The sequence below is a fragment of the Octopus sinensis genome, linkage group LG5, assembly GCF_006345805.1.
Source record: "Octopus sinensis linkage group LG5, ASM634580v1, whole genome shotgun sequence".
NCBI classification, from domain to species: domain Eukaryota; kingdom Metazoa; phylum Mollusca; class Cephalopoda; order Octopoda; family Octopodidae; genus Octopus; species Octopus sinensis.
In genome coordinates, this window is record NC_043001.1 from 11,216,564 (window position 1) to 11,242,227 (window position 25,664).

Genomic DNA, 25,664 nt, shown 5'->3' on the forward strand with positions numbered 1-25,664 from the left:
ATACAGACATATATATACATATATATATATATATATGTATATATATGTACAAGCATGCACATACATATATACGTGTATGTTGTGTGTGTGTGTGTAATAGGTAGTGAGCACGGAAGGAAGACAAGACAATACAGCAGGAACAAGCTTTATCAAATGTTGTATTAGTTTAAGACTTAAAAGGAAAGAGTCTCCATGTTTTGGCCACTTGTCAAGTGTGACATAATTGCGTATTGTCTGACCAGTTTGAGCTGTTCCGTCATCGATAAAAATCTAGACGGAGAACACTCCCTGATCAGAGTTAGGTAACATCCAACCTGATGAAAGGTAGTGGGGCCATGTAAGGGGTCCCAGGGAGTAGCGTCCCTGCCTTCCTGAGCTAGTTTTCCACCACATTTCTTAAAAATCGTGGTGGAGGCCTTGGTCTCAGGACCTCTCATGTCTAGAAACTGAGGCTGGAGGTAAGCAAGGGCATGTGCCCTGTAGAAAATCCAGCTCCAAAAAAGCCTCATGATAGCAAAGGAGAATGGGTACCAGCCAGCCCAAAGGTTGGGGTGGGCTGCACTTGCTTATCTCGGTTGCTATCGCATTGAGGTAGATCCGGCCAGCCCCGTTAACGGGGGACAGGACCCAGATTTAAAACACTGGATGATGATGATGATGATATTTCGAGGTTTAGTTCTGATCCTGTTTTGTCCAACATGAGGTGAGACTTAATGGAATGCTAATAAAATCCTTGATTATAATTTTAATCATTGTTCCTCTGTATTTGTAGCTTCCGTACAACAATACGAAAATAACCTTTGACATTAATTCACTAGCATTTTGTACCTACAGTAACCCCTTGGCTACCATGGGTCTTGTGTTCCTAAATCCCACTGCAATTGGTGAAAATCCACAAAGTAGAAACAGTACAGCACTCTCTTCACTCTTTTACTTGTTTCAGTCATTTGACTGTGGCCATACAGGAGCACTGCCTTTAGTCGAGCAAATCGACCCCGGGACTTATTCTTTGTAAGCCCAGTACTTATTCTATCGGTCTCTTTTGGCGAACCGCTAAGTGAGGGGACGTAAACACACCAGCATCGGTTGTCAAGCAATGCTAGGGGGACACAACACAGACACACAACCACACACACATATATATATGACAGGCTTCTTTCAGTTTCCGTCTACCAAATCACTCACAAGGCATTGGTCGGCCCGGGGCTATAGCAGAAGACACTTGCCCAGATGCCACACAGTGGGACTGAACCGGAACCATGTGGCCACTCCTGCGCCTATATATCTTTTATTATTATTTTTATAATTTGTGTATATTTATTTTATTATAAATGCGAAACACCACCACGGAGGAATCAACCTAAGCTTAAGTAATAAACCGCAGAAGGTGAACCGTGATATGGCGAGGGATTACTGTATCTCTCTCTCTCTCTCTCTCTCTATCTATCTGCCTGTTGTCTGCCTGTCTCTCCCTCTCCCTCCCCTGTCTCTCTATGGATATATATACATATATATATATGTATATCATCATCATCATTTAACGTCCGTTTTCCGTGCTAGCACGGGTTGGATGGTTCGACCGGGGTCTGGGAAGCCAGGGGCTGCACCAGACTCCGGTCTGATCTGGCAGTGTTTCTACAGCTGGATGCCCTTCCTAATGCCAACCACTCCGTGAGTGTAGTATATATATATGATATTTATAGAAACATATCCCAACTGTACATCTCATAGACGATTATACATATATATATCTATATATATATATATATATATGTATGTATGATCGTCTATGAGCTGTACAGTTGGGATATGTTTCAATAAGTATCAAAATATGTGTTTAAAGATGTTGAATACAAATATATATGAAGGCAGATGTTAAACGATGATGATGATGATGATACATATATACATACACACACACTCTACATGCATACGTACATACATACATACATCTATATACACACACACACATACACACACATACATACACACACCCACACACACATATATATATATATTTACACACACACACACATACACATATATATATATACAGACACATATATATACACACAGGGAATGAGAGAGAGAGAGAGAGAGAGAGAGAGAGATACATATATCATATAAAGAAGAAAAAGATCTTTCCATAATGCCGTACCAAATATTTGACATGCAAGGAATTGGAATGCACACACTGCACCATTCATTGAACATTAAATAATTACATAGCATCGTGAGGAGAGAGAGAGAGAGCAAGAAGAGCGATAGAGAGAGAGAGAGATATATAAAAGGAGGTAGAGAAAGGGAGAGAGAGAGAAGGAGAAGAGAGAGAGATAAAAGAAAAAAATACGTTTTCTTTGTACCTGAGGGAAAAACAAAAGGAAGTGAAAATAGTATGTCACCAAGTGAATGATTGTACAATATAGAATCCAGTTTGATTCCTCTAAGACACACAGACATTTACACACATACACATATGCATATGCACGCACACACACACACTCACACACAACGCGTGTGTGTGTGAACACACTTCATTACAAAAGATGTCAAGTGAATTACGATCGAATTACTTTCTAGGCATGAGGTCCGATAGATTTTGGCAAATACCACTCCCCTTCACGGGTGGGTTAGGGTACCCTAAAACATGACTTAAAACACCTCCTGTCCACTCCGCCCCACCCCACCCCTCTTGGCGTTTTCAAATTAGATATGGCCAGAGTCACTATTGGCAAAACCTATGTTAGCTGAGTTATCATCATCATCATCATCATCATCATCATCATCGTTTAACATTCGCCTTCCATGCTAGCATGGGTGGGATGGTTTCACAAGAGTCTGCCAGGTAGAAGCTTGCACCAGACTTCTGTGACCGTCTTGGATTTTTACAGCTGGATGCTCTTCCTAACACCAACCATTCAGCAGAGTTATGTATATGTATGTATATATATATATATATATATATATATATATATATATACAACTAATGTAGGATATTTTTTTTTTTTTTGAGAAAAAAATTTTATCAATGGCCAGCATATCAAAAAATACATTTAAAGGTTAAATTTATAAATAATTTACAAAATAAGGGCAAAAGAAAAATTCTAATGCCAAATATGCCGAAAAAAGACAAAATTGTCAATAATCATTATAATTTATGTGTCTCGAAACAAACTGATAGAAATTTCTAAAACATCCGTTATTACCGTATTGGTCCCAATTTCGGGGTTAATTCATAAGAATTTTCCCCTCTTCAGTGATAAATACGTGAGACATAAATGAAATACTTACTCATACCCATGGAAAAAGCGAGCACTAAGTCCTGAGCAGACCTAAGTACCCCAAATATATCCGAAATAGAAAATCTTCAGCACATCTCGAGACATGTGTGATTCGAACTAGAAACTTTCACAGAGTGAGAGAATCTATATATATATATATATGTATATATACATACATATATAAAATAATGAAGGCGGCTGTATATGTATATATACATATATGCATACATACAAACACTCACATACATACGCACATGCAAAGCTGCTTACACACACACACACACATATACATACATACATACATCATCATCGTTTAACATCCGCCCTCCATGCTAGCATGGGTTGGACGTATGACTGAGGGCTGGCAAACCAGATGGATGCACCAGCCTTCAATCTTGATCTGGCAGATTTTCTACAGCTGGATGCCCTTCCTAACGCCAGCCACTCCGAGAGTGTAGTGGGTGCTTTTTACGTGCCACTGGCACAGGGCCACTCAGGCAGCACTGGCAACGACCTCGCTTGAATCTTTTACAGATGCCACCGGCATAGGTGCCAGTAAGGTGATGCTGGTAACGATCACGCTCGAATGGAGTCTTTTACGTGCCACTGGCACGGAGGCCAGATAGCCGCTCTGGCAACAATGATGCTCGGATGGCGCTTTTAATACCCTACTAGCACGGGGCTCAAGTGCTAGTAACGATCACTTTCGAATGGTGCCTTTTAAGTGCCACTGGCACGGAAGCCGGTTAGCCACTCTGTCAATGATCACACTCATATGGTGCTCTTTGCACCCCACTAGCACGGGCACTTCAGTACATTCCTTACATTATTTACATACATACACACATACACACAGTTGCTGAAAGAGTAAGGAGACATCCGGCCCTCGTGAGCAATCCTGAAAGTGAAACAAATTAGTGTGACATGACCTTGTGACCTGTTTAGAAGGTAATTCTTAAATATACACTGATTTGGATTGTGACGAACTGTCCAGCCCAAGCCTACATGAAAGTGGATGTAACAGGATGATAATGGTGATGGTGATGATGGTGATGGTCATGATGGTGATGATGATGATGACAGTGAGGTTGAAGAGGATGATAATGATGGTGAAGATGGTGGTGGTGGTAGTGGTGGTGGTGATGATGATGGTGGGGATGATGATGATGATGATGATGATGATGGCAAAGATAATGATGATGATGTATAAGCATATCTGAGTCTGCCAGCATCTCTCATGTCTCATATACATGCCATCACTCAGTGATTCTCTTTTCAATGCACAAAAAGAGAAACAAAACAGCCAAAAAAATAATAATAATAAAAACCATCCTCTTCTGAGCATTTCTGCTTCTTTCTTCTCTGAATCTACTCTTTTATATAGAAAGAGTTTAATAAGTTTCTTTTAAATTCTTCTTACTTTTTCTTCCTCTACTTCTCTCTCTCTCTGTCTCTCTTTCTGTTTCTGTGTCACCTCTCTTTTTGCCCTTCTTCTTCTTCTTCTTCTTCTTCTTCTTCTTCTTCTTCTTCTCTTCCTCCTCCTCCTCCCTCTTATTCTTATTCTTATCATCATCATCATCATCACCATCATCATCATCATCATCATCATCATCACCATCATCATCATCATCATCATCATCATCATCATCACCATCATCATCATCATCATCATCATCACATCATCATCATCATCATCATCATCATCAATCATCATCATCATCATCATCACCATCATCATCATCATCATCATCATCACCATCATCATCATCATCATCATCATCATCACCATCATCATCATCATCATCATTATTAGAGAAAGTGTGCGAGAGTAAAAGCGAAAAACAATATCATTTTGACATTAATTTTGTTCTTTTTGTTTCCCCTCTCCCCATCTCTCCTTCCCTCACTGTCAACCCTCCTCTCTCTCTTTCTCTCTCGCCTCACTTTTTGCTTTTTCTGTGTCTTTCTTCTTCTTCTTCTCCTCCTCCTCCTCCTCCTCATTATTATTATTATTATTATTATTAGAAAGTGTGAAAGAATAAAAACGAAAAACAATATCATTTTGACATTATTTTCATTCTCTTTGTTTCTCTCCATCTCTCCTTCCCTCACTCTCACCCCCCTCTCTCTCTCTCTCTTTCACACCTCCTTATCTCGTTCCTCTTTGTTCTTCTCTTACACCCTCTCTCCCCCTCACTCTCTACCTCCATTTCTTTCTCTCCTTCTCACCAAACTCCTTCGACCTCATTCCCCTCTCTTCTATCTACTACAGGGGTTTTTGTTTTGTTTTCTTTTGCAATTTTCTTCTTTTTTTCTGTTTTGGTTCTGTTCCTGTTGACATCCTTTCTCTCCAGGATGGACAATAGCGATAGAAGACATGGTTCGGAATCAAAATGAAAACCATTTTCTCCGCTGATCATTCAAAGACTCTATTCTAAGCTCATTTCAGATAAATCTCAAGAGACGCTTCAACGAGCATTTAGAAATGTGTCTAGCGACCGGCAACAAAGGCTGTTACCTTCATCTTTCTTGTCTGCTACGCGAGGAGGAGTCGGTATAGGGGCAGGAGGGTGGAGGTTGTTCCAGCACCATTATCTCTATAACTAAAGCCATACGGAAAAAACCCCCCAAAAAAACGGTAGCAACAACAACAATAAAAACAGCAAAAGCCACATAAGCAAGAAAACCAACAATAAGAAGTTGGAGAAGAGAGGAAAGACAAAATACCTTTTTTGTTTAAAAAGTGAAATAAACCGAAAGAAACCAGTAAAGAGAAGAGATGCTTGACTTCACATCAGGAAGGTGGACTGGCATAAACAATAGACTGTCTTAAGTAGCTTAAGTAAAGTGTCTTATAGTGCTTTACTTTCGACGCTCTGTGTACAGGGTTCTAATCCTGCCTTTTCTCACTTTTACATAATACTAGCAGTATCGCCCGGTGTTGCTCGGGTTTGTAAGGGAAATAACTATATAAGCATTTTTAGAGAGTTACTTCCCTTATATAAACCGAGCAAAAAATGCATTAAAAATGCGGAAAAAATGATGGTAAATTTTTTTTAATCGTAGACTCATCGTAGACACACGCTAATACCCAGAAGGGCTCGATATGAACCACAACTATTAAGCATTTTAGAGAGTTACTTCCCTTATATAAATCGAGCAAAAATGCATTAAAAATGCGGAAAACTGATGGTAATTTTTTTTTAAATCGTAGACTCATTGTAGATGCACACTAATACCCAGAAGGGCTCGATATGAATCACGACTATAAGATACCCGCTTATGGTTAAACTGCACCACAAAATGTGGGAGTAGTTAGGAATCTAAATCGGAGTAGACAGACACACACACAACTTCACTTTTATATATAAAGATATATATATATACGCAGATTTAGCTGTGTGTTTAAGGCGTTTGCTTCCCAATGTAATGGTTTTTAGTTCAATCTCACAGCATGGTACCTTATGCAAGTGCCTTCTTCTATAGCCTTGTGAGTGTATTCAGTACTGGATTAACCATGAAGCAAAGTAAGCACGTGCTTAGGGCATCAAGGGAAGGAGGGGGACACTCCAGAAATGGTAAAAGGCAGAGAGCTGGCAGAAACATAAGCATGCCGGGTGTAATGCTCAGCAGTATGTCATCTGCCATTATGTTCTGAGTTCAAATTTCGCCGAGGTCGACTTTGCCTTTCATCCTTTCAGGGTCAATGAATTAAGTACCAGTTACACACTGGGATCGATGTAATCAACTTAATCCTTTTGTCTGTCCTTGTGGGCAATAAAGAAATAAGAAATGGTAAATGGTTTATGGCACAAAAGAAATCACTTTAAACTTGCTAAAATAATATTTAGGGTGCCCTTGTCTCTTCTAAGTATAGATGCAGATGTGTTACCTAATATTAATTTTGAGGATCTGATCAAAGACTTTGCAATTCAAGAAAGTAGGAGGAAACTTTTCAAATATAAATAAAGTGGAATTATACAAAAATAAACATTATTCTCCCTTTTACTGTTTTGTTTCGTTTCGAAAAATAGAAATTTATTCTATGGTTTCTTATTGTTTATATTTTGAATTACATGGTCTTTTTGGGGGCACCAAAATCTTTTAAGTGCTTAGGGTCACGATGGATCTTAATCCAGCCCCAAATACATTTTGTAGATAGAAACTGTAAAAAGCCTACCGTATATATTTCCTGATCTGTATGTTTTTTGTAAACTATTCTTTGATTCGTCACAGAGGAAACACAGGAAAAACCAGACACATCTTATCTCCTTGTCAAAGACTCTATTACTTGATCAGAAGAAATTCATGTGAACTAATTTTTATCTTCTTACCATTATAAAAAATTTCATTACTGATCTGAATATTTTAATGTAAACTATTTTTTTCACTCATCACAGAAGATACACAAAGCCTCAAACTTTTTCTTATCATTGTCAAAGACCCTATCATTTGATTTGAATACACTTTTTTAAACTAATTTTGACACCACAGAGTATACACAAAACCTCACACTTTACTTATGAAAGTCATTTTTAAATAAGTGAAACCAGTTAAGTTAATAAATACTTTTAAAAGACTTGTGCATTTTCAGATACTTTTCCTTATATAGATGTAAGAGTAGCTGTGTGGTAAGAAGCTTCCTTCCCAACCACATGGTTCCAGGTTCAGTCCTACAGCATGGCACCTTGGGGAAGTGTCTTCTGCTATAGCCTTGGACTGACCAAAGCTCTGTGAGTGGATTTGATAGAGGGAAACTGAAAGAAGCCTGTCCACCACTAACCCCTATACACTCCCTACACCATTCACATTACAATTTTATATCTAAATCCAGAACTACTTACCTCCCTTACAAATAATCTTTTTTCAACCGGTGCATACAAAGCAATGAATAGCTTTGCGGAAACCATGGTATGCTATGTTTTCTGACTTTATAATCATCTCATAATAATGACTTTTATTACTACCTCAGTCCATCTAAATGTATATATTTGTCGTTACCTTTCATAAAAAACTTTTTTTTATTTACAATGTGCATTTTCGTTGATTTTTCATATTTTACCCTTACATTTCCACATGTATTTTATATTTTCTTTTTGTAACATATTTCTACTATATATATATATATATATATATGTATTTGTGTGTCTGTATTTGTCCCCCCAACTATCACTTGATAACCGATGTTGGTTTGTTTACATCCATGTAACTTTGTGGTACTGTTAAAAATGACCGATAGAATAAGTACTAGGCTTAGAAAGATTATGTACTGGGGTCGATTTGTTCGGTTAAATGCAGTGCTCCAGCATGGCCGCAGTCAGATGACTGAAACCAATAAAAGAATAAAAAATATATACAAGAAACAAACTAAAAATAATCATCATTACATATTATTCCTTTATTGTCCTTTGCTTCAGTAAAGGAATAATATATAAAGATCATTACTTTTAACTTTTTTCTTAAATATCCCTCTGTGTAAAAACCAGTTTGTCTGGATCCCATCCATGGATTTACTATAAAGAATTGTGATGAATCTTAATCTGGGGCCCTACCAGAAGCTTTCCTGGAGTTCTTCATTAATCTAAGTAATATTGGCATATGGCATAATGGTTAAGAGCGCGGGCTACTAACCCCAAGATTCCGAGTTCAATTCCAGGCAGTGACCTGAATAATAATAATGATAATAATAATAATAATAATAACAACAACAACATTGAAAAATACCTTAGGAATGAGAACCTAGGTTCAAAATTTCACCAAGACACCTGATGAAGGCTGGAGTGTATTCAGTACTGGATTAACCATGAAGCAAAGTAAGCACGTGCTTAGGGCATCAAGGGAAGGAGGGGGACACTCCAGAAATGGTAAAAGGCAGAAACGTTGTGTTAACAACAAACAAGATGAGGACAAATATCTGTCAAATGTAAATAATGTAAATAATGTCCAATTATGAGAAACTACACATTTCCACTGCTATAACAGAATTTTTTCTACTCCAGGCACAAGGCCGGAAGTATTTGGGGAGAGGGCCAGTTGATTAGAGCGACCCCAGTACGCAACTCATGTTTAATTTAGTGACCCTAAAACAATGAAAGGCAAAGTCGAGCTTCGTGGAATTTGAGCTCAGAACATAGCAACAGATGAAATACCTATTTCTTTACTACCCACAAGGGGCTAAACACAGAGAGGACAAACAAGGACAGACAAACGGATTAAGTCGATTATATCGACCCTAGTGTGTAACTGGTACTTATCTAATTGACCCCAAAAGGATAAAAGTCAAAGTTGACCTTGGCGGAATTTGAACTCAGAACGTAACGGCAGACGAAATACCGCTAAGCATTTCGCCCGGCGTGCTAACGTTTCTGCCAGCTCACCGCCTTACAGCTATAATAAAATGTCAAGACATGACTCACACACACACATACACACACACACACGCACACACTCAAACACACACAGACACACACACATGCACACACACACACACCACCATCATCAATACCCCCCCCACTGCCACTCTTTCACTGCTGCTTTATATCTGCACCATTGCACCAGTGTCAGAGTTGTTGAATTACAAGACCTAAATCACGGCCGTTCTCCGTATGACTCCAACATTTTTCCTGATTTATTTCGAAGAATTCCAACTTATTAGCAAAGTTTTCCTTTCCACCCCTCCCCCCTTCTCCCCCCTCCCGTTTCTATTCCTGGCTTTTTATCGGTTTACCGAAATGTTTCATCCCCCCCGGAGTATGATTTAGAGTTTTTCGCTTTATTCAAGACCTATTTGGATCATTAATCTCGGAAATATTTCCTCCTTCGCAGCTTAAGTGTATGTTTCTATTTTCTCTCTCTGTGACAGTTACTTATTCGAGATCAAAATTATGACACAATGACCTTTCATAGCTTCTGCTTCGATGCCAGTTGTTTATGTCAAATGTTTCTTCTTTTCTTTTAAATACCAAGAATAACTTCATTCCTGCTTTTTTTTTCTGTTTTCATTTTTCTCCTCTCCGTATTTATTTTTCATTCCATTTCATTCCTGCATTTTCAAAAGTTTTGTTTATATATTTTCTTTCTGCTTTTTTCTAGATTTTAACGAAAGAATTAAAATATTGGAAAATCTAAACGAAGAGAAATTTCTGGAAGAATTTAATGAACGGAAGAAGAAGCAGAGGGAGCTATTTCTTGCGCAGAAATGTCATCGGTTAGATGTGGGTGCACTTTTTTGACTCTCTTGGCAAATCCGGTTCCAACATTTGCAGAATTTTTACTTCATAAAATTACTGGTTGCTGGGTAACTGTGAGGGTCAATAAACAGTTGAGTGCCATGGGTGGGGAGTGGGTGGTGATGAACAGGGAGAAGGTGAAAATATACAAATGTCAGAAGAGAGGAAAAGTGGGGAAGAATATAAAATGTGGCTGTGAGGGGAAGAGTTTTGCTTCACAATGACAGGGTTCTAGGGTCTTTTGCATTCTGATTTCGAATTCTGCTCAGTTCAGTTTGGCTTTTCATAAATGAATATCAATTAATTACTGGGGTCGATGTAATCAACTACAGCCCTTCGCCAAAATCTCAAGCCTTTTGCACAGCCCTTCGCCTAAATCTCAAGCCTTTTGCAGAGTCCTTCCCCAAAATCTCAAGCCTTTTGCAGAGTCCTTCCCCAAAATCTCAAGCCGTACTCTTTTACTTGTTTCAGTCACTTGACTGTGGCCATGCTGGAGCACCGCCTTTAGTCGAGCAAATCAACCCCAGGACTTATTCTTTGTAAGCCTAGTACTTATTCTGTCGGTCTCTTTTTGCCGAACCGCTAAGTTACGGGGGACGTAAGCACACCAGCATCGGTTGTCAAGCAGTGGTGCTGTTGGTGTGGATATAAATTTACTATATTTTACTCAGTGACAGCAATATTTGTGGCTTGTATTTGCTTCCATACGAGAAGCTGAAACTTAGTTGAGCATTCCAACTTCCAGTTGTTTGTATCAAAATGGGGGGAAAAAATCCCATGACTTTCAGTTAAATTTCTGCTGATATATTTTTAAAATTCTGTTGTGTTTGGGGAGAGTCATTTTCTTTTTGTGCCTTATAATATAACACACTCACCAGTAAAATTTCCACTTTTTTCTTTTTTTTATTCTCTTAAAATTTTCGTTGCATCTTGCAACCTTTTCAATAGTTTTGAGAGTCAAAACTATTGAAAAAGTTGCAAGACGCAACGAAAATTTTAGGATAATGAAAATAAGAAAAATGTGGAAATTTTACCGGTGAGTGTCTTACATTATAAGGCACAAAAAGAAAATGACTCTCCCCAGACACAACAGAATATGCTTCAACACACAAACTCATATAAAGAATCTTGCAAACCAAATCCAAAAGTGAAATATTTAAAAAATGATAATTCTATTAGATGATGTGGTTTTGCAAATGGTGCATTGGTCTCTTTTAGTTCCTAATTAGTTGTTTTGGATTTCTTTTTTTCTTTCAGTTACAAAAAAAATCTGGTCAGACATTTTGTCTGCACAAACGGAAGTCACATGAGAATGAAGACAAATCAATGGAGAAAAGGGAGATAGATAATTCTCAAGACTTCCGAAAAAATATTAATGAATTTGAAAAGAAGCAGCTCTTTCACAAGAAGTTTTACTCTTTTAAGGTTTGTGACACCTGAATTATTTTGTTGCTGAAATCAAGGCCCCTTTTTACAAAGGTTCTTATCCCACAAATACATGCATTCCATATACAGGGTTTGGACAAAATAATGGAAAGACCTTAAAATTTTAACCAATTATATTTTAACATAGGGTAGGACTGCCTTTGGCAGTAATTACAGCTTGAATTCTATGAGCTATGGACTAGTACAAAGTTTGAATTCTTTCCAAAGGAGTTTTTGTCCATTCTTCACCTAAAACTGTCACCAGTTGTTGTAGTGATGATGGTGGAGGATATTGACTCCTTACTTTTTTTTCTAAAATACACCATAAATGTTCAATAATATTGAGATCTGGGGACTGTGGTGACCATCGTGCCATTCAGTAATAACTTTAGCTGTTTCATACAGTATCCTGAAGCATTGCGTTTCCCTCCGGAAACAGTTTCGCAACCATAGGATGAATTTGATCAGATAAAATGCTTAAATAGTCTTGATTATTAATTCTGCCATGATGGGTCAGCGGACGTCCTAGATATAGCCCCACCAGATCATCACAGATCCTCCTCCATGTTTAACACTGGAAGAAGGCAGTCTGGGTCAAATACTTCTTTTGGCTGTCTCCACATGTGTACTCAGCTGGTGGTTAGAAATAAGGTAAAGGATGACTCGTCCAAGAAAATAACATCCTTCCACTGCTCTAGGGACCATTTCAATAGGTTTTTACTCCACTCTAAACGCTCTGCAACTTTTGACTTTGAAAATAGGGGTTTTCTAATTACAGCCCTCCTGTGAAATTCAGCTTTGTGCAGCTTCTGGTGAACAGTTTTTGTGGAAACTGGGTTCTCGAGTTGTTCATTAAGCTCTGCAGTAATTTTGGGAGATGTACTTTTGTGATCCTTTCTAACAATTCATGTAAGAGTCTGATGGTCCCTATCTGAAAGTTTTGATTTTCTTCCAGAGTTTTTCCCTCTTTCTCACAGGCTGTCATTACTTTCAAGACAGTACTTCTTGATATACCAAACGTTTTGGCTGTTTTTGTTATGCTAGCACCTGCCATACGAGCACCAACAATTTGACTGCTTTGAAAGTCTGATAGATCTGTCCATTTTAATGAATTTTAATAACCTTTTTCTTATGATATCTGGAACGAAACAGCAATTTTAGCAAAACATATTAAGCAACACTAATAATAAATCAAAAAACATAAAAATAAACAAGCTTTTGATGGTTTTATAGATATTTCAAAATTATGATGCTATGATGCCAGATATTTCCCTTATTTTGTCCAAGCCCTGTATATATATATATACAGGTTGTCATCGACTTACAACCACAATGAGGTTCCGACTGGGTGGTCATAAGTTGAATTGGTCATAGGTTAGCCTTTAGGCCTACCTAGCTTTGTTTTATATTTTTACATTCTTAAGGGACATTCTCAGGTAAATGTCACACACAGCATTCTGCATTATACTATTATACAGATGATTGAAAATAGGTTAGAATGGAAAAAATAATTATTAGAACTCCTTTAATCAAGTAGAACTGGAAATACTCAGTGTCCTATAAATAGGACACTGGGACAATGTGACATAGCTTATTTAATGTTTTCATTTAGTGTCCTATTTATAGGAGAGTGAGACAATATTTTAATCAATGAAGTTCCAAATTAGTCTGGTTTCCGTATTTCATTATTTGCAATTTTTACAATTTTACAATATTGAAATAGAGCTAGTACTTTCATGCATTATGCAATCATCAGGTTTATGTGGTGACAGTCATGTTCCACAATTGACAACAGTTGTCAATTGACATGAAAATACTCCATCCAAATGTGGCTGATGCCCTTACCCTCTGACTAGCTCCCCATGCTGGTGGATTGTAAAAAGCACTATCCGAATGTGGCCGATACCTGTACTCACTAACTAGTTCCCATACCAGTGGCACATAAAAAGCATCATCTGAACATGGCCAATGCCACTACCCACTGACTGGCTCCCGTGCCGGTGACACATAAAAAGCACCATCCAGGTGTGGCTGATGCCAGTAGCCCCTAACTGGCATCCATGCCAGTGGCACATAAAAAACACTATCTGAATGTGACCGAGGCCAGGCCTGCCTCACTTGTTCCTTTGTCAGTGGTATGTGAAAAGCACCGACTGCACTCAGAGTGGTTGGCATTAGGAAGGGCATCGGCTGTAAAAATATTGCCAGATGGGTCTCCAGTCTGCAGTCAAACCGTCCAACTCATGCCAGTTTAGAAAATGAACATTAAACGATGATGATGATGTATATATATATATATGTGTGTGTGTGTGTGTGTATATATATATATATATATATATATATATATATTATATATATATTTGTATGTATGTATATATGTATGTATGTATGCATATTATTGAAAGGCCCCAATTTCTAGCACTCAGCGTTGTTCCCTTGCAGTTATCAGCTGGTAGACTGAGTATGCTCTCCTTATGAATAGTCACCAGTGTCTGAATATTTTTTGATCATCAGCTGATGACTGGAAACGACCACTTTGGAGTGCTGGAAACAGCTGATGATCGGAAACCAGCAACTTAGAATAGGGAAGTCAGAGCACTTCAGCTACGATATTTTAAAAAATGCTCTACATTTGTATTGAATCCTGTAATTCCACTTCTGGTGAATCAGCAGAGATTTATATGTGTGTATATATATATCTATATAAATAAATGTGTAATAGTGTCTGTTTGTGTGTTGTGTGTGTGTGTGTGTGTTTGGGGTTACTCTAACTTATCTCACACTGTCCAACTGATTTTAATGATTTTTGGCTCAGAGGTAGATCACATACTCTGAAGTTCAAATAAGGTCGGAATTTCTTGAAAACTTGATAATGCTCGGTTGGCATCAATTTTTGTAAGCTCAATCGGGCGTTGGAATGGAAATTCCCATAACGATGTTATTTTTCCTGCAGCTTTTGCATTTTTTTCACATGTAAAAATTTCAACAAAATTAATAAAATACTCTCTAAGGAAATGTTTATTCAATACAAGGTCAGAGGTGGGCTTAACTTCAACAGAGAAAATACAAGCAAAGCCGGGTCCAACAGCTAGTATATATCATCATCATCACCATCATCGTTTAACATCCGTTTTCCATGTTAGCATGGGTTAGACGGTTTGACTTGGGTTTGGGAAGCCAGGAGGCTGCACCAGGCTCCAGTCTGATCTAGCAGTGTTTCTACAGCTGGATGCCCTTCCTAATGCCAACCACTCCGTGAGTGTAGTGGGTGCTTTTTACGTGCCACCGGCACAGGTACCAGGGGAGGCTGGAAGTGGTCACAATCGGTTGGTGTTTTTTACGTGCCACTGGCATGGAAGCTAGTCAAGAGGGCGCTGGCATCGGCCACGTTCTGATGGTGCTTTTTACATGCCACCAACGCAGGTATCACAACTACAATTTCCATTTGATTTTTTGATGTTGATGTACTTGACTCAATAGGTCTCCTCAAGCACAGCAGGTTGCCCTACGATCCAAGGTAAGCACAGCAGGCCGTCCTGCGATCTAAGGCACTTAGGATGGGCTGGGGCTTCTATGTGAAGCTGGTGCAGGAAACAGCCATTAACTCACGTTATTTGTCGGGTCTTCGCAGTCACAGCATATCTCCAGAGGTCTCGGTCTTTCATCATTGCCTCTTTGAGACCCAACGTTCGAAGGTCATGCTTGACCACCTCATCTCATGTCTTCCTGGGTCTACCTCTACCCTGGATTCCTTCAACTGTTTGGGAGTGGCACTTCTTCACACATCTCTCCTCATCCATCCGCAGTACATGACCATACCAGCGCAAACATCTCTCTTGCACACCACATCCAATGCTTCTTATGTCCAGCATTTCTCTCAGGGCACTTACACATCCAGTGGATCATGCTAGCTTCATTTCTTTCAAGCCTACGCATGTCCTCAGCAGTCACAGCCCATGCTTAAGCATGGCAGTTCGCACACATGCGTTGTACAATCTTCCTTTCACTCTGAGCAAGAGACCCTTTGTCGCCAGTAGGGGTAGAAGCTTTCTAAACTTTGCCCAGGCTATTCTTATTCTAGTGGTAACACTCTCTGAGCATCCACGTGGTCTTCTGGCATGCTGGACACCAACCCAGAATTTCTGAGGGTCCGTGCTAAGATAGTGGTTGAAAAGCAGTCATGTACCGTTTTAACCTTATAGCCATGCTTGCTCCTGGACAACCATTACTTGTCTAATATTTTTAATTCTTTAAGGCGATAAACTGGCAGAATCGTTAGCATGGCGGGCAAAATGCTTAGCAGTATTTTGTCTGTCTTTATGTTCTGGGTACAAATTCCGCCGAGATCGACTTTGCCTTTCATCCTTTCGGGTTCGATAAATTAAGTACCAGTTGCACACTGGGGTCAATCTAATTGACTGGCCATTCCCCCAAAATTTTGGGCCTTGTGCCTAGAGTAGAAAAGAATATTTTTAATTCTTTTCGTCTGTCCTTACGTTCTGAGTTCAAATTCCACCAAGGTTGACTTTGCCTTTCATGCTTTTGGGGCCCATAAATTAAGTACCATTTGTGTACTGGTGTCAATCTAATCGACTGCATCCCCACTTCCTCCAAAATTTTAGGCCTTGTGCCTAGAGTAAAAAAGAATATTTTAAATTCTTTTCGTCTGTCTGACTTCAAATTCCACCGATCTCGACTTTGCTTTTCATCCTTTCGAGTTGATAAATTAAGTACCAGTTGTGTATTGGTGTTGATCTAATTGACTGGCTCCCCCCACTTCCCCCAAAATTTCAGGTCTTGTGCCTAGAGTAAAAAAGTATATTTTTAATTCTTTCCGTCTGTCCTTACGTTCTGAGTTCAAATTCCACCGAGGTTGACTTTGGTTTTCATCCTTTCGGGTCGATAAATTAAGTACCAGTTGCGTACTGGTGTTGATCTAATCGACTGGCTCCCCCCACTTCCCCCTAAATTTCAGGCCTTGTGCCTAGAGTAAAAAAGAATATTTTTAATTCTTTCCGTCTGTCCTTACGTTCTGAGTTCAAATTCCACCGAGGTTGACTTTGGTTTTCATCCTTTCGGGTCGATAAATTAAGTACTAGTTGTGTACTGGAGTCGATTTAATCGACTGGCCCCCCTCCCCCCAAATTTCAGACCTTGTGCCTAGAGTAGAAAAAAAAGCATTTTTAATTCTTTAATTAGTGGAGTATTAATAATCTAAACTAGAACAAAATATGCAGTCGAGAGAGCGTTTTATTGGATGACTAATATTACGGTCTTATTTTTTCCTAGCAACTACAGCAGACAATTGAAGACATTTCTGACTTATGCCAATGTCTTCAATATAGTTGAAGTCTCCAGAGTAATTTGATGAAGAGAACACAAATCAATTACTCTGTAAATAGAGAGAAATATATATTTGTTGGTTCAGGAAAATAGAATTGTTTAGAAGATAAATAATTGTCGAGACGCCGCCATCCACATGCAAAACAGCAGTTAAGAGGATATCTATTGTTGACTTAACTCATTGAGATTTAAAGAGCCTATGTAGAATAATATGTGGAGGTGCAATGGCCCAGTGGTTTGGGCAGCGGACTCGCGGTCGTAGGATCGCGGTTTCGATTCCCAGACCGGGCGTTGTGAGTGTTTATTGAGCGTAAACACCTTAAAAGCTCCACGAGGCTCCGGTAGGGTGGGGGGGGGTGATCCCTGTTGTACTCTTTCTTTCACTCTTTCTTCTGTTGGCCTGCTCGCTTAGCCAGCGGGGTGGCGTCATTCGAAGGCTAAAACAATGCGAACGCATTGTGACCAGCGATGTGTAACAACATCTGATGGTCTGGTCGATCACGTGATCACGTGATGTAGAATAATATATATAAAAAAAGATAAAATGTGGTTAGGACGGGGGGAAGCTAAAACCCCAAAAAATATTAGTTGCTGACTAAGATAATTTCTTTTATTAAGGTAGCGAGTTGGTAGGATCGTTAGCAGGTTGGGTAAACGACTTAGCGACATTTTTTTCCGTTTTCATGTTCTGAGACCAAATACAGCTGAAATTGACTTTGCTTTTCATCCTTTCAGGGTTGATCAAATAAGTACCAGTCATTTAGTGTGGTCGACATAATTTGACTAATCTTTTCCCCCCCACCTAAAATTGCTGGCCTCGTTACCAAAATTTCAAAACCAGTATAATTTTCTTTGTATTTTCTTTCACTTTTTTTTATCATAATTTTTTTAATTATTTTTCTCCCCTTCAGATGTCACAGCGTTTTGTTGACCGCCATTATTCCTTTAACCGAAAAATAGCTGAAGAAGAGTATCAGAAGCTGACGACCCATAGCATTACCTTCTCATAAAAGGTAAATTATATTTCCTTGTTCTTTAGCTCTGGTTGGCCCTTCACAAACAAAGCTACGATGAAAGAACTTCCAGCTTTGGCCATCCTGCCTTTCTTCACTATTTTCATTATCACTACCCTCATCTTGATTTAACATGCATGTAAGAAACACCTTTTGAGCGTTGGGCCTCACAGAGGCAATGACAAATGAGCGAGACCTTTAACAATATGTCGTGGTTGAGTAGGAGACCCCTCAAGCCAAGTGAAATTGTAACCATGGCTGATACTGGTGTGATGCAACTGGCACCTATGCTAGTGGGGCACCTGTGCCAGTGGCACATAAAAGCAGCACCCATTATACTCTCAGACTGGTGGCATTAGGAAAGGCATCTAGTCATAGAACCCATGCCAAATCGTTTTGGAGTCTAGTGTAGCCCCTCAGCTTACCAGCCCTGGTCAAACCATCGGCCCCATGCCAGCATGGACAACAGATGTTAAACGATGATGATTATGATGATGATGATGACGAATTTTTTTATGCTTGAATGACTTAGAATTTGTCAAGGTAGATTTTTTTTTCCTGTCCAGACTCCCTTTCTGCTATCAGCTCCCATCTGTTTCCAGACTGGGTAATATTTGCCATAGCCAGTCATGACTGTCATGGGAGACTGAAAACAAACAACACCACTTGTATGACGGTGATGCTCATTTACAGCCACCATGTGAAGTCAAGACAAGGGGGACACGCAAACACATATACACTGGCCCTTTATCAGGCATTCAGTCAAAATGCTAAGGGATTTGTCATCCACCAGCCTATACTACTAATATTAGTTTCAAATTTTGGCACAAGGCCAGTAATTTGTAGGAGTAGGGTTGGACAGGGGCAAGGCAGTTAAGTTGATTACATCAGCCCCAGTATTCAACTGGTACTTAGTTTATTGACCCTGAAAGGACAAAAGGCAAAGTTGACTTTGGTGGAATTTGAACTCAGAACACAAGGATAGACAAAGTGTCACTAAGCATTTTTCCAGGAATGCTGATGATTCTGCCAGCTGCCTTCCAGGTTTTATTAATGTTAAATTGCATGGTTAATTGCTCCTCTTTTCGACCTCCGTGTAGTTAAAGGCCTCTGGCAGTTTTAAGGTCCTTCCTTTGGGTCATATACACCTTCTGCATTGACTCCTTAAATTCTTTTCTACTCTAGGCACAAGGCCTGAATTTTTGGCCAGTGGGGGGGCAGTTGATTAGATTGACCCCAATACACAACTGGTACTTAATTTATTGACCCCGAAAGGATGAAAGGCAAAGTTGACCATGGCAGAATTTGAACTCAGAACGTAGCAGCAGACGAAATACCGCTAAGCATTTTGCCCGGCATGCTACCGTTTCTGCCAGCTCGCTGCCTTAATTTTGACTCCTTAAATTCAAAACCAAAGGGACCAGCAACATGTTTTCAAAATTCTGATATTCTAAGCAAAATTTCGAAGCTTCTTTGTGGTTAATCTACTTGCTAAAACTAGCAGTCAAATCTCAATCAAATTACACTTGTTATGTTCAGAGAGGCAAGACCCCCCCAACCCCCATCCCTACTCTGCCAAAAGCAAAAAACCCCAAAAAACACAGGGTTTTACTTTGCAAGAGACAGTAAGTGTGATAATAGGTTGGGCTGGAATGGCCATGGCTAGAATGTCGTTGAATGTTTTCTCGATAAGGACCAGCTTAGGGCTGAACAACAATAATTGCAACAACAACATTTATAGTAAACGCCATCATCCACATCACTGCCATTATCGTTTTTAACATCCCCTTTTTCATGCTTGCATGGGTCGGACAGAATTTGGCGAGACAGATCTTCAACATCTGGATGCTCTTCCCGTTGCCAAACCTCATCTGTTTCCCCATAACCAGATGAGTTTGTCATGGGAGATGAGAAACAAACAGAATTGCTTGTATGATGGTGATGCACATTTGCAGCCACCGGATGATGTCGAAACAAGTGGTCACTCAAAGACATGGCACCAGTGCCATCACTAGTGCTTTTCACATGGCTCCATCAAATTTATTATTCTTAAACAAGAATATTATTTATGTTATTTACATTTGACAGATATTTGTCCTCATCTTATAGAGAATAAGTCCTGGGATTAGTTTGTTTAACTAAAGGCGGTGCTCCAGCATGGCCGCAGTCAAATGACTGAAAGAAATAAAACAATGAAAGAATAAAAGAATATATGTATATATATTTCACTTGGGCATTGTGAGACTAATGACCTAGTGTAGTACTCAATACATGTAGAATTTGGAAGGAAGTGCATTCTGAGTATAGAGCAGTATTAACGAAGAGAGATGACAGAGAAATATATGGTTACCATATGAACTTCATGAGGAATTTACTCGTTTTTTGTCATCTCTTTTTCTTACATACGGATATGCATATAAGCATATAAGCATACACACAATCACAAACACACACAAAAATAGACACACACACAAACACCCACGCACATACACCTACACCCACAAACACACACACACACACACACACACAAACAAACGCACACAAGCACTCACAAACATAAATGCACACACGCAAACACACACACAAACTCACAAGCACAAACACACACACGCACAAGCACCCACACTCCCACAAAGCCACAGACACACACAAAGACACAAACACTCACACAATTACACACACACATGCACACAACCAGACACAAATATGCATGCATGCACACACACACACACACACACACACAAACATACACGTGTATCCGATAGGCTTGTTTCAGTTTCCATCTACCAAATCCCCAATTTGCAGCTGTGCCCTGCCTTGGTATTGAACCCAGCACCAAACGGTCAGGAAGCCAGCTTTGAACCACACAGCCACGCCTACTCACAACAGTGTCATATGTTCAGAGATATTTATATTATCAGCATGTATACATACAGATATATCATTATTGTCATCTTCCTCCTCTTTCACATCATCATCATCATCATATTATTATTATTATCATTATTATTATCATTATTATCATTATTATTATTATTATTATTATTATTAATATTATTATTATTATCATTATCATTATTATTATTATTATTATCATTATTATTATTATTATTATTATTATTATTATTATTATTATTATTATTCAGTAGTTTTATTATTATTATTATTCAGTAGTTTTATTTTTATAGCGTGCTTTCACTTCACTACCGAGCGCAGCTCTGTGTGCCTTGGGTATGTGCTGTGATTTGTTGTGATGCTCTGATGGTTATTGTATGGAAAGTGTTCTGCGTAGGATGTGTGCAGTGCCTAGTAGTGCAATTTTCTGTATGTTATATGTGTTTGTAAGTCCTGGTGTTTTTGTTATGTATTTGTCTGAATATTTTTTTATCATGCCTAATGCACCTACTATGATAGGAATTGTTTCTGTTTTTAGATTCCACATTCTGGTTACCTCTATTTCCAGGTCTTTGTATTTTGAGAGTTTCTCCATTTCTTTTAGAGACACGTTGTCATCAGCCGGTATTGATACATCAATTAGAAAGCATTTTTTTTCTTCATGATCTCTGACAACTATATCTGGTCTGTTGGCCTTAATTTCTCTATCTGTGTGTATCAGCATATCCCAGAGTATGGTTGCTTTCTCGTTTTCTGTGACCTTTTCTGGTGTGTGCCTATACCATCTTTTTCTGTTGTTATTCCATAATGTTGGCATAGCTTCCAATGTATGTAGGTTCCAACTCTGTCATGTCTGTGAATATATTCCTTCTTAGCCAGGACTGGGCAGCTAGAGATAATATGATTTATTGTTTCTTGTCCATCTCCACATATTCTGCAGTTACTTGTAATATTTCTTTTCATTACATGTTTTTGGTAATTTCTGGTGGGGAGGCTTTGGTCTTGTGCTGCAATTAAAAATCCCTCTGTTTCTGCTTTGAGTCCTGAGCTTCTCAACCATTGCTGGGATTTTTCTTTGTCTATTTCTTTTGCGTTTAGTTTAGTGCAGTATTTACCATGAAGGGGCTTTTCTTGCCATCGTTTTATCATGGCTCGTTGCTGTTCTATTTTTAGTTTGGATTTCATTTGTTTTATAGCTTTTGTTGTTTCTTCATAATCTTCTTCTTCTTCTTTGTGTTTATTAGGTGGTATGATTTCTTGTTTGTATTTGTCAGCTTCCTTAAATACTGAGAACAGTTTTTTGTTTTGCTCGTGTTTTGCTGCTATCTGGATCAGTTTTCCTTCCTTCTGAAGTAGGTATTTTTGCAGTCCTATGGTGGTTATTTTATAGTAGTTTCCAGCTGTATAAGGCCTCTACCACCTTCTATACGTTGTATATATAGTCTTTCTATGTCAGATTTGGGGTGATGCATCCTAGATCCTGTCAGTATTTTTCTTGTTTTCCTATCTATTTTGGACAGTTCATTTCGTGTCCAGTTAAGGATATTGTAGCTGTAACTTATAACTGGGACAGCTAAAGTGTTGATACCTATTATCTTGTTTTTAGCATTGAGCTCTGTTTTTAGTATTGATCTAACTCGTCTATAATATTCTTTTTTATTTTCTCTTTCATTTGTGTGTGTTGTGTCTTATCTAGTTCATGGATTCCTAAGTATTTGTAAGTTTGGCTTTGGTCTAATTCTTTTATTTCATTGGTTTTATCTAGTGTGATGTTGTTACTCTTAACTAGTTTTCCTCTTTTCATGGTTACTTTGGCGCATTTTTCTAATCCAAATTTCATATCTATTTCTTTGGTAAATCCATGAACTGTCTTTAATAGTGTTTCCAGCTGTTTGTCATTTGCACCGTATAGTTTTAGGTCATCCATATATAAAAGGTGGCTGATCGTTTTGCCGTAACATTTATATCCGCATCCAGTTCTATTTAGCATATCAGATAGAGGTGACAGTGCCAAGCAGAAAAGGAGTGGAGAGAGCGTGTCTCCCTGAATATTCCTCTTCTAATGGGGATGTCTTGGTTTTCATGAGTCCCTCTTTTGTTTGGAGGTGTAGGACTGTTTGCCATTTATTCATAGAGTGCTCTATGAATTTTATGATTGTTGGTGCTACTTTGTCAATGGCTAGTGTTTCGAGGATCCATGTGTGGGGGATGCTATCAAACGCCTTTTTGTAGTCAATCCAGGCCATACTGAGGCCTTTCTTCTTTCTGTGGCTGTCTTCAGTTACGGCTTTATTAATCATTAGTTGATCTTTACAGCCATATGAGCCCTTGCGGCATCCTTTCTGCTCTTCTGGGAACAGTTTGTTTTCGTCCTTTATTATTATTATTATTATCATTATTATTATTATTATTATTATTATTATTATTATTATTATTATTATCATTATTATTATTATTATTATTATATTATTATCATTATCATTATTATTATTATTATTATTATCATTATCATTATTATTATTATTATTATTATTATTATTATCATTATCATATCATTATTATTATTATCATTATTATTATTATTATTATTATTATTATTATTATTGTTGTTGTTGCTGTTGTTGTTATCTTCCTCTTTTGATATCTTTCAGGAATTATTTGGCAGGAATTATTTGGGGGGGGGCGGGGAAAGTCTGATAAATGATAATAGATACAGAGAAATATCGTTTATTCGATAATTGCCAAAGATTGATAATTCCATTTACACTTTGCAGGAAGCCATTAGCAACAATGCACTTGACTCACCCGAACAAAGTGAGCACCAATTTGCGAACCTATGGTTGGTATATTCCAAACAGCAACAGTCATAGAAACGGCAACTCTCCAACAGCGAAACAACAGTGGTAAGCAGAAATGGTAGGATTGAGAGCAAGAACAGTCGCAAGAGCAGGTCTTATGTCCTCTTTGAATCCTTGAATCTGCCGGTGCCTGTTTCTTCATCGCTATTACTGTTAAATCGTTGTCTCTGTCAATACACCGACAATATATTTTTAATCAATGATTCTATGGATTAAAAACGCTAAATAAAGAGGCTACAATAATGTTTATTTTTCTTCCTTTATTTCTAACCTTGTAAAGTTGGCCTGTTTAATGCAAGACATTGCTTAAGCCTCTACAAATAATGCCTATCTGTGTTATCTATTGATTAAACTATTTCACGCTGTGGGTTACTTTTATTTGTGATTATTTTTTCAGATATTTTTCTGTCTTTTTATTTTGTTTTATTTCAGTTTCTTTATTCATTTTTTTTTTTTTTTTTTTTTTTTGCAATCTCTCTCTCTATTGACAAACTCAAAAGCAGTCTGATGGAATCGATTCTTCATACAGTTGTTTTTCTGCAACCATTTAACATTCACAAAGAATTCCGCTGATGAGGTTCAATTCAGTCAGTTTAATCCGTTCCTCTGCGAATAGAAAAACATTTCAAACATCATTGAATGGAAGCAGAAATGGTGAATGGATTTCTCTCTGTTAACCTTCCCCGAAATTCATGATGATTAAACAAGAAATGCGGGGAGACCCTGCTTTGAATTTGATCAGCAATTACCCTCAGGAAATTGAAATCCCTCTCTGTAGATTTGCGATAAAGAAAGCAAATAGTGTTGTAACTGTAATGGCTGAAAGAACTATTGAAATACGTGAGAAGTGAGTGTAAAGTGCTTCCAAATGATTGCCTTCCGTTGTACCGACTGCATTTGTGAGTTATATAGATGAAAGATTCCTTTAATTGGGATATTTCACACTTGGGCAAGACAAATCTATTAAAGAAAGGCCTTATTGTGTAATCAATCAATGTTAGATAACAGTCAAAATCTCTCTCAATTATCTGTCTGTCTAGTAGACCTCTTACTCTCTCTGTCTGACATTGTATCTCTTACTCTCTCTCTCTCTCTCTCTCTCCTTATATATATACATATATATATATGTATATATATGTATATATATATATGTATATATATGTATAAATATATGTATATATATATGTATATATATATATGTGTATATATATAAAGGTTTATATATGTATATATATGTATATGTATATATATATATAATATGTGTACAATATATATATGTATGTATATATATATACATATATATATATATTATATATATATATGTGTATATATATATATGTAATTATATATATATATATATATATACATATATATATACATATATGTATATATATATTACATATATGTATATATACATATATGTAATATATATATATATATATATATATATATATATATATTATATTGTATATAATTACATATATATATATACATACTATTATATATATATATTATATAATATATATATCGCTCTCCCTCGCTCTCTTTCATCCCTCTTCACACGCTCTCTTTCACTGTTCTCTTCTTTCTTTATCTTTTTATTTCCTTCAATTACTTCCA

At 37.8% G+C, this 25,664-nt stretch overlaps 1 protein-coding gene across 1 annotated transcript in view; it reads left to right on the forward strand.

The window, feature by feature from the left end:
* The window catches only part of LOC115211703 (protein Hoatz homolog), a 104,271-nt gene extending 79,983 nt beyond the window's left edge, over positions 1 to 24,288 (forward strand). Inside the window, exons 2-5 of the mRNA XM_029780354.2 lie at positions 10,374 to 10,495; positions 11,768 to 11,935; positions 18,190 to 18,291; positions 23,961 to 24,288. Of these exons, the coding sequence (XP_029636214.1) occupies positions 10,374 to 10,495; positions 11,768 to 11,935; positions 18,190 to 18,288 (389 nt within the window). The 3' untranslated portion in view covers positions 18,289 to 18,291; positions 23,961 to 24,288. The remainder of the gene's footprint in view (positions 1 to 10,373; positions 10,496 to 11,767; positions 11,936 to 18,189; positions 18,292 to 23,960) is intronic.
* Positions 24,289 to 25,664: the final 1,376 nt, after the last annotated feature.